A 10,486-nucleotide genomic window follows, 5' to 3' on the forward strand; every position below is an offset into this window, starting at 1 on the left:
GGCAATGAGTGTGCAATGACTCCGTCATACGTCTAAGCGCGGACGGGTTACAATGAAAGTGATGTGTTCGTTCGCTGTGGCCTAACCAGTTGATATTGGCAAATGTATCATTGTCATTGGAGGCGTTAAAGACGTCTTTATGATTTAAATCACAGCGATATACATAAGCCTATCTACTATAATCAACAAAACGATTTGTTTTCCTTATGGATGGTAGAACTATCCAAATAACGTTTACTATTTTTTTATTGAATATTAATCTAAATATAGCTGTAAACAGTATAATGTTTAGTTAAAGATTTATAATTTTTTTAAAATCTTGAAAAAATACCTACCATTTTAAAGGTAAATTGTTTTTAAGATTGGTAACTCCGTTTGACAACTGGCAATTAACGAGAAACGCCATTGTAACTGTCAAAGAAATAATGTTATTATAATAAATAAACAAGATTTAAAAAAATATAAAATGGCTCCAAAACTAAAATTTGCGGAAGGTATTCCTTTATTTTTTATCATTATAATATAAAAATAGGGTTTTAGTTATCATACATTTATTGTTTGTTTTTAGGTGAAAAAGTTTTATGCTTCCATGGTCCCCTCATTTATGAAGCAAAATGTCTGAAAAGTTCTGTTACTAAAGACAAGCATGTTCGTTACTTGATTCATTATGCTGGATGGAATAAAAAGTAAGAAACTTATATAATACCTATATCAAAATCTAATGCTATAGAAACTACATGTTCTATTTTCACTTATGAAATACGTATCATAGCGTAATTTCAACATACAACGGTTGCTAATAAAATGGTGAACATAACTGAAGTACCAACACAATGTCGTGGTCTCGCTCAACCTGGGTAGAGCGAGATAGCTTTCGGCCTTCCTTGATCAATGTTGCTTGCTTCCTTGATTCCCATGGTTGTTTCCTAATGTCGTTAATAACACAACATGTCTCTTCCTAACTAAAAATAAACCTGTATGAACCATTGGAGGATCCCCTAACAACTCTGTGCATATCAAAAGATGTCTAAAATATTTTATTTTATGCTTGAAATTTGTTATAAGCTTTTTGTTAACTTTTCTTTGCTCCACACCTAGCACTAAGCCTAATATATATTTCAAGTCTATGTTTAGTGTAAATTGAAATTGTCATCCATATGAATATATTTACACTAGTTATCTAAACACATATTTTTATCTATGAATTTTTATGTTTTTTGCAATAGGCGGGCAGATGGGCAAATGGACCACCAAGGTAAGTGGTCACCACTGCCCATAGACATTGCTAAATGTAAGTAATATTAATCATTCCTTACATCGCGAAGGGGCCACCAAGCATGGGAACTTAAATGTTATGATCTATGCCTATAGTTACACTGGCTCATTGACCCTTCAAACCGGAGCACAGCAATACTAAGTATTGCTTTTTAGCGGTAGGATATATGATGATTCGGTGGTACCTACCAGAGGAGCTTGCACAAAGCCCTACCATCAAGTAAAATTTACATATTTCTTTTTTATTACAGTTGGGATGAATGGGTTCCTGAAAGTAGAGTGCTGAAGTATAATGAAGCTAATGTGCAGCGGCAAAAGGAGGTTCAAAGAGCTCATTCTGCACAGCCAGCTAAGACAAAAAAAAGTGAGTATGAACATTTATATTTTAAGCAAATATAGTAGGTTACCGACAATTATGATCAATGAACTGTGAGAAATTATTCTCATACTTACTTTACATGGCTTTAAACAACATTAAAGTTACAACTTTAGTTATTTAGTTTATTTTCTCTTTGAAACTTGACAGTGTTTTTTTTTTTTTATTTAAAGGCAGTGCATTTGTTGTATATTATATAATGTAAATACTTATTTCATATTTCAAAGGTCATTGGTTGTAATACTTGAAGTATTAACATATTAAAGTGACTCCACTGTACCTAATTATCCAGCCATTATTCGTTGCATAATTACCTTGCTTATGTCATTGTTAAGCTATAAAACAACAGATATTATTATGAATGAATATTTATGAGATTTTTTGTACACAAAAACTATATTAAGATGATAAATGAGAACTAAAAAAGGTGTCTATTGGTTTGAACAAAATCTTATTTTGCATATCTTACAGCTCCTGCCAAAGGACGTAAATCTGAAGCTGCTGCAAGCTCGACTCCCGCCAGAGAAGAATCTCGTGCGTCCACACCAGCTGGTAAGATAATTCTTCTATAAATTATTCGTCATTTTCTGTTTATGCCATAACTTGCACCATTAATTTTTTTTTCTATTAATATTAAACATTATTTAATTAATGTAATTAAAAAATGTATTAAATTGTTAATCTGTTATTACATAAATTGTATTATCTGTGTTTTAATTTAATCGTTTTAAGTAAGCTGTGTAATTTGTGTAAAAGGATGACATGGTACACGATCAAAAGCATCAAAATCAGTGTAGATCACGTCAGCTTGAGCCCCTGAGTTAATAATTGTAAATATCACTGATAAAAATTGATAAATTGGATACTGTAGACCGATTTTTCATGAAGCCATTTTTTTTTTTTATAGAATAGGAAGGTGGATGAGCATATGGGCCACCTGATGGAAAGTGGTCACCAAACGCCCTTAGACATTGGCATTGTAAGAAATGTCAACCATCGCTTATAGCCAATGCGCCACCAACCTTGGGAACTAAGATTTTATGTCCCTTGTGCCTGTAATTACACTGGCTCACTCACCCTTCAAACCGGAACACAACAATATCAAGTATTGCTGTTTTGCGGTAGAATATCTGATGAGTAGGTGGTACCTACCCAGACGAGCTTGCACAAAGCCCTACCACCAGTAGCCATGCTGATTATGCGGAATAGCTCTCGCGAGAAAAGGGTATAGTTTGTATACTAGCTTTTCTATGATCTTACTGTCTCTGTCTTGGGGCCTTTTTTATGGATAGGAACGATAAGTGCATCTTTCCACTTAGCGGGAAACACGACCTCTTTCAATGACTTATTAAATATTAATGTTAAAGGCAATGCTAATTCAATGGCGCAATATTTAAAAAATATTGAGGGTATGTTATCACTGCCAGAGCCTTTTTGAATATCGAGAGATGTTAATGATTTTAAGACTTCCTCTTCTGTCACAGTGAAAGAATGGTAACTATCATCCGTTACTGAGGGGATTTCGTGTAAAAGATTGTCGTAGGCAGGTGCATGCTTAATAAAGACATTCTTCAAGAAATTACTAAATCCAGAACATATTTCTTTTTCGTTATTGTAGATTTGATTACCAAAACGTAATGAACTAGGATAAGGACTTTGATTTCTACGTTTTGATGAAATATGATTGTGAAGAAGCTTAGGTGACTTTTTAATGCTTTCTTGTATTCTAAATATGTGGGAATCATAGCATTCAGCAGCCTGGCTTTGCGTAGTACCCTTTTTTAAATACCCCGTGTATTTAAAAAGGGGTCCCCGCTGTGTCCATTCGAGATTGGGTATATTGAAATCGCCCAAGAAAATCACATAATCATTGGGATGGGATCGTATTACACTAGACAATGAGTCACCCGGTATATACGTTAAACCAAAATGAATTGCGTGACACTGAGTATTAGCAAAGACTCGTGCTTTTACTGATATCCAAACAATCTCGATTCCCTCTCCAACAAATTCATTCCTCAATTCGGCTTGAAAAACATTTTTTAACGAATATAATTACACCGCCACCCATGCTTTTAAATGAAGTATATTTGTTCCGATCACACCTAAAGACATCGTATCTATTATCACATCAGGTTAGAAACTATCATTAAGCCAGGTTTCAGTAATAAAAATTAAATCAAAATCATGGCTAAGAATATTCTTGTGTAAGTCATCCAATTTAGTGCGAAGACCACGGACGTTCTGGTAGTAACAGTTTATCGATGATTTCATGATGGTTGGTTAAAATTTAAAGCATTACAAAGATATTCATTAAAATAATGTAATATAATTGTAAAGCTGGGTGAACTAAGATAAAAGTCAACATAACCAATATTAAAGATGTATATGTAAAAGTGTTTTATGTTTAGTAAAAGATATGTGCGTGTCACCTCTTAGTGTTAAAAATTTCATTACAAACAAAAAGCAAAAAAAAAAATTGTCGCGGTAAAGTGCAAAGATTAAAAAAACTGACAATACATACAGTTTTTAGTTATTATATCATTTTTAAAAGGTCCTTTTCTGAGTTTATTGAGTGAGTTTTTTCGAACAAAAATTAGGCAGTTTTTTGTACACACAAATTTGTGTGCCTTTTCGGAGGCAAGTGTTTTGCATTTATGAAGCAAAATTTTATTTTGTGATCATTTACGAAAACTTTATTTGGGTTGCCAGCAATGTTTATGTCTTTTGTCGTAATACCACGCGTTTTCTTTAAGCCGGAGAGAATACTGTCTTTAACGAGTCTATTTTTAAGTTTGTCGACTATAACTTTAGGTCTGCCATTAATATTTCTTTTTGGTTGCACTCTATTCGCAAATTCAATATAATTTCAATCTAATTGAACACCCGCATGTTTACTAATATTTATTACAATATCTCTCACTCACTCATTTTTTAGTTCTGGAACGCCTACTATATTTTGTTGCCGCGCCCATTGCTGGTGTTTTCAGTTTTGATATATTAAATCATCTAAACCTTCTTATAACGATGATACATGAGCCTTTAAAGCGGCATTTTCTTCAGATAGTTTGCTATACTCTGCTTGTAATTCCGTGTGAGATGATTTGAGGCTCTGTTGTTCTTTTGACAGTGTAGCCAAATTATTTTTAAATTCTAATAAAATAGTTTGTTTTAGTTCCGCCATAAAACAATTTTTCATTTCTAAAAAAATTTTTGTCCAAAATTGTTTCAATATTTTCCATCGATATAGGGGAGTTGTGACTCGAGTGTGATACTGAAGACGGCGAAGTGTTCAATTTTTTATCAGTACTGCTACAGTTGTGACATGAATAGGATTCTTTAATTTTAGCTGTCATCCTTTTAAACTGAGCGTCACTAATTTTCAAACAGTTGTAATGGTACTTCTCTGTACAAACCGAACAACTTATCTCCTCTTTTTTTAGAATAAGATTACAGCAAACCTTGCATTTGGATGACATTTTTTGTAAATGAGATTTTTATTTATAAATAAAAAATAATTAATAAAATGGAGGGTAAGTCAAATTTAAAATTCACAGCGTCGTAGTTAAAATATTACGATGAGAATAAAGGCAACTTCTCGATAAACAGTTTGCCGCTACACTGTTCGCGCACGGAAGGTCGTAAGCGCCGTGCGAATCGTGGCGCTTACGCGTTTTACATTAACAGTTATATTATTCACTCAAATTTTGCTTGAATCGTTAATTTAGTTTAGTTTAATATGTCTGATAAAATGAATAAGCAAAATTTGCAATATAATTACACTTGTTGAAAATTTATATAACTTAATGATTATTCTCAAAATTCATGTTATATGTATATATTTACAAAAGTTTTAAATGACAGTAGTTTACAAATAATATTCATTATATTTCAGGAAAGGAAACAGAAACAACTCCCGCTCCAGCTAAAGCTACGAAGACCCAGAGTAAAGACACTCCGGCAGACTCGGGCTCAGACCAGCCTAAGTAAGTTATATTAATGTAGGAGCTTATTAGAACTCATACTGGTTTCCTCAAACTGTTATTTATCATCATTGTACATGAAATCTAACTACAATCTTTAGTACAATGAGTTCATATTGCAATATGTAAGTTAGAATTTTTATTAAGATACTTAAAATTAGTATGGTATTTATTTGGACAAGGATTTATACTAAATAACAATTAAAATGAAGGCTATATTTAGCCATTTTTAAAAACAAATAATATGATTACCTATCCTTAAAGGATATATAATAAAACTTTTACCTTTATATTTCTATGTAATATATGGTTGTTATTAGTCTATGCGGAATTTTAAACGTACAAGTATTTTTTATATTATAATTCGACTTCTACTATTGTAATTAAAATTAAATTGTGGCTCGTAAACTGTCAAAGTTTACGCGCCACAAATACGTATCAACTTACGTCACATCCTTAAAACAGAACAACGCGTGTTTATCTTATACATATGTATATATAACGCCATCTATATGTTGAGACTTGAATTACGATGCTAGATTAAGCGGTGGTGAAATGGCAGTATGTTACATTATTTTCCCGTTTGTGGTTATGGTTATCCCCCAGGTTCTAAGTAACCTACCCTCTAAGATTGTAATTAATATATGGTAGGAATGTTTTATACACCTTTTTGAATACCCTAAAAAACGGGAGTGAAGTTAGCCTTTTTTTTCATTCGCTTATAGATGGTGACTTATATTTTTTATAAACCTTTAATAATGATTTTATTAGTAATATTACACCTATAAATCATAGTTTTTATATAAAATTATTGAAATAATACATTGGAATATAATACAGTAACTTATTTTTCAATTAGACATATTTTTCGTAATATTCTGTTTTTAAAGAAATAAAATAATTATTGTATATTCTCTTTTAGGAAAAAACGCGGCCGTCTCGATTTGTCTATTGAGTCAGAGGAACAGTACCTAGCCAAAGTCGAAGTGAAGATCAAAATACCCGAAGAATTGAAAGTGTGGCTCGTCGACGACTGGGATGTAATAACGAGACAGCAGAAACTCGCTATATTGCCGGCCAAGCTGACGGTGTCGCAAATAGTCGACAACTATTTAGCCTTTAAAAAATCTAGCAAGCTACACAATCAGGCCAAGGAATCAGTTTTGGTCGATATCACTGAAGGTATAAAGGAATACTTCAACGCCACGCTTGGTTCCCAACTATTATACAAATTCGAAAGGCCACAGTACAGCGAGATGTTACAAGAATACCCCGACACGCCAATGTCTCAAATATATGGCTCAATACATTTACTAAGACTGTTCGCGAAGATGGGTCCAATGTTGGCCTATACCGCATTGGACGAGAAGTCGTTGCAACACGTTTTGACCCACATACAAGACTTCCTTAAGTACATGGTTACGAATAGATCTACTTTGTTCAATTTGCAAGATTACGGGAACGCTACACCAGAGTATCATAGAAAAGTTCAGTAACGTTTTTGCTTTAAGTTTGGTGTACATCAATTATATTGTTATATTTGAGTAATAAATTTGTTCGATTTAAGTGATATTGCTTCCTTTTTTTTACTCCAAATTCGTAATTTTCTTTTATAATCTATATTATTTACAATTAGATTATACATGCAATAATAATAATAGTAAATAATAATTCTTTAGAACATTTGTTTACGATAATATTAGGAAATGGATTTAGTATGTTTCTTATAATACATTTTTACTCACGATTAAATATAAAAATTAATGTTTTCAAAACTTTATATATAATTTATACATAAAAAAATTAATATTCGATTTTGTAGACACATTTAGCAACTTTTTAATTAAGTTGCATAAAACATAAAGTTCGATAAAAATGGCGGGGTCGACGCAACGATACGCGACACGTTGACCGAATTTTGCATCTGTATGTGAGTCATGCGCAAGCGCAAGGAAAAACTTGTCCCTTTTCAATGGGTCGTGAGTTCGTGACCGACTTTATATATTTTTTTGATTTTACAACGAAGTATTGCTCATATGTTCACACTTTCATTATGTGTGTTACGGCTCTAAAAATATTAATAATAATGAAATTTACCTTTGCAGTTAGAATAAAATGGGTTCATGGAATGCCTAAATAATAAATCATCAAAATAATACATCTGTATGAATAACTAACTTTAAACGTATTACTCATTATTTGTTTCCTTTACAAATAATATTCACCTCTTCCTCTACTTCTGTAATAAATATAAACTATAAAACAATATCATAATAATACTTTGTTCAAAAAATTAAGTAAATTATATTGAAAGGAATTACTAAATTCTTATGTTCTGACGCAAGCAGGTCAAATCTATCTTGGAGCGTCCAGCGTTGACGTCACAGGCAGAATATAAACACATATTATAAACAAACCAATCAGTGCTCACTTTTATATATTATTTTCGCAATGCTGACAAAAGATGGCATTAGGAGTGCTCGATTGAATATTGAAACACGAAGGAATTACTTACGTATAAATTAACAACTATTCAAACACGTGTCGTTTTTGGCTTTGCCGGCATGTGTATTCGCGGTGGTGTGTTACCATGAGGCGGCCCATTTTCCAGTTCGCTTATGAATTTCATAAAAAAAAAACTTTGCGTCATTCGTATTTTTAAAAACTGTATTTTTTAAATCTATAATACTTAATAAAATAAGTAATTAAATATAGGTATTCTGTTAGTTTATATGATAAAATAGCATATATACAAAGATATGTTTATATTTTTTGTTAATTATAAAAAAAAAATACAAAGCATATATAACCAATCGAAATGAGTATCTTGAGTAATATAATCTGTAATAAATATCACAAAGCATCAGTGCTATTCAAGCGTATGATTCTCTCGTATCGAATAGACTTGCAATGAGTCTATTCCACTACAACATTGTAACAACTGTTCCTAAAGTACTGTATTTAGAGAAACAAGGTTGCTCGCCATCTGGTGATGATATAAATATATGGCTTAAAGTCAAGTCAAGTTTGAGAGACGCTTAGACCGTATTTTAATAGTACATAAGTATATTGAAATAAGTATTTAAAAGTTACATTATCGATTAGAAATAAATGAAATGAAACATTTATCGCTCTTTTTAAATATATAAGTGGTTAGAATGCCAAAGAAAATATAATATAATTACGAAATATGTTTACACAATAACAATGAAATGAATTATATGATAAATGATATTTTAAAATTATTTAATTTAACTTATTTGCTCTTATTTTTATATGAAAATTTACATATGTAAAATTACTGGCCAAAATTAGTGGTGTGTTGTATCATGTAGGTATATGATTTTTATGTATGGGGTTAGAATCCTTACCCGCGCGCCTTTGCCTAAATATTCTCTAAATGAATTAATGAATAAATTTATAATATTATAAATTTATTCTATTTATTTATAATTATATTTGTTTTTTTTTTAAACCTTTTTTTGTAGCAATACATTTAAATTCAAAAATATTGTACATAACGCCACAAACGACTTGTCCGTTATTATTGTTGTTTGTTAATTTGTCTTTTTTATCTTTTTCTTAAATAAAATTCAAAAGGTTAATACTCGTGCTGATACTTGTATGCATTTAATTTTATTGCTTGCAAGTAAAATAAGTTTTTGTGTGCTTACGTAAAACGAATCGTATACGCTCATAATAAAAAAAAACGTGTTAAAAACAAAAAGTATTCATATTTTCTTTTGTTTTTAACACAAAATTTAATCAAATATAATAGAAATAGAAACTTTTTTTTCATGTTATCTGTGTGTTGATATAAGCAGAATACAAATACCTAAAAACTTCCATAAAATGTTATTTAAATGAAAATCCTGATTATTCTATAGAACTATTAAATAATTAATAATATCTACATATTTATAACAACAATTAATAAAAAAATGCTTCGAAGCAGATGAAGCCGTAGTAACGAAGACGTTGCAAAGTTTGCTAATTCTAAGATCATTGACAAAGCCTTTGCAAGGGAGCGTGGAATGACAACATGTAGGTATCATATGCGAAAACAAGAATGTTATGTAATTACATATAAATAAGAGGGCGGAATTGTTTAAATTGTTTTCTGTCTAGGGTACTTCCTATATCACGACGTAATCGACTAATCCATAATGCCAAGCATGTATATTTATATACCGATTAATGTTGTGAAAAAAACGCATATTATTGTGCATAAATGTGTGCACAAACACAAGTTCAATCTGTGTTCACTCTCAAAAATCGATGGGACGACAAATCCAAAAAGATATATCTATTTGCGTGTTATCATAAATATTCATACACCCAAACTTTTGCATTTAGTATAGGAATGAGATAAAAGTTAAAGAATAACAAACACACAAAACCAGGAGCCGGTGGCAAGTTAGCATATCTCTGTGTCAACAAGTAATGTAATCTTAAGCTTTAAAGTATCGTTGTTCTGGGGCAATTGTTATCAGGGCCTGCGACTGCCTTTAAAGGGCAGGATATGTCCGCAAGGCCGCGACTGGCCGCTGGCGCCCGATTGTTATTACGACATTACCACTTATGGACTATGAACATCTGGAATCAGGACAGTGGCTGTCAAAGTTGCTATTAAAAATACTACAATTCATTAAATTATTATTATATATATGAGATCGCATATAATTAATAAAAAAATTATATTTAGTTAATTATAAATAGATGATACTACGTTAATTATATATTTATATATTGGATAAGAATGTAACTTCTTATTGAATTACTTTAATTTAAATATTACATAAACAACTTAACATACTTATTATACAATTTCAATTTTATGGAAAAGCTTAGT

General features: G+C 31.3%; 1 protein-coding gene across 1 annotated transcript; it reads left to right on the forward strand.

Moving 5' to 3' along the window:
* The first annotated feature begins 383 nt into the window (after nucleotides 1-383).
* LOC126773280 (mortality factor 4-like protein 1) lies at nucleotides 384-7,206 on the forward strand. The gene is made up of 6 exons (XM_050494106.1): nucleotides 384-494; nucleotides 569-686; nucleotides 1,527-1,639; nucleotides 2,123-2,203; nucleotides 5,547-5,637; nucleotides 6,557-7,206. Exons 1-6 carry the CDS (start codon nucleotides 467-469, stop codon nucleotides 7,128-7,130), a joined length of 1,005 nt encoding a protein of 334 aa, XP_050350063.1. The 5' UTR covers nucleotides 384-466; the 3' UTR covers nucleotides 7,131-7,206.
* The last annotated feature ends 3,280 nt before the right edge of the window (nucleotides 7,207-10,486 follow it).

This window comes from Nymphalis io, chromosome 14, assembly GCF_905147045.1.
Source record: "Nymphalis io chromosome 14, ilAglIoxx1.1, whole genome shotgun sequence".
NCBI lineage: Eukaryota > Metazoa > Arthropoda > Insecta > Lepidoptera > Nymphalidae > Nymphalis > Nymphalis io.

Excerpts from the sequence above, each read along its gene's own strand:
- LOC126773280 (XM_050494106.1), top strand. The coding sequence starts at position 467 with ATGGCTCCAAAACTAAAATTTGCGGAAG. Across the intron at positions 2,204-5,546 it reads TCGTGCGTCCACACCAGCTG|GAAAGGAAACAGAAACAACT; the intron begins GTAAGATAATTC and ends ATTATATTTCAG. Across the intron at positions 5,638-6,556 it reads TCGGGCTCAGACCAGCCTAA|GAAAAAACGCGGCCGTCTCG; the intron begins GTAAGTTATATT and ends ATTCTCTTTTAG.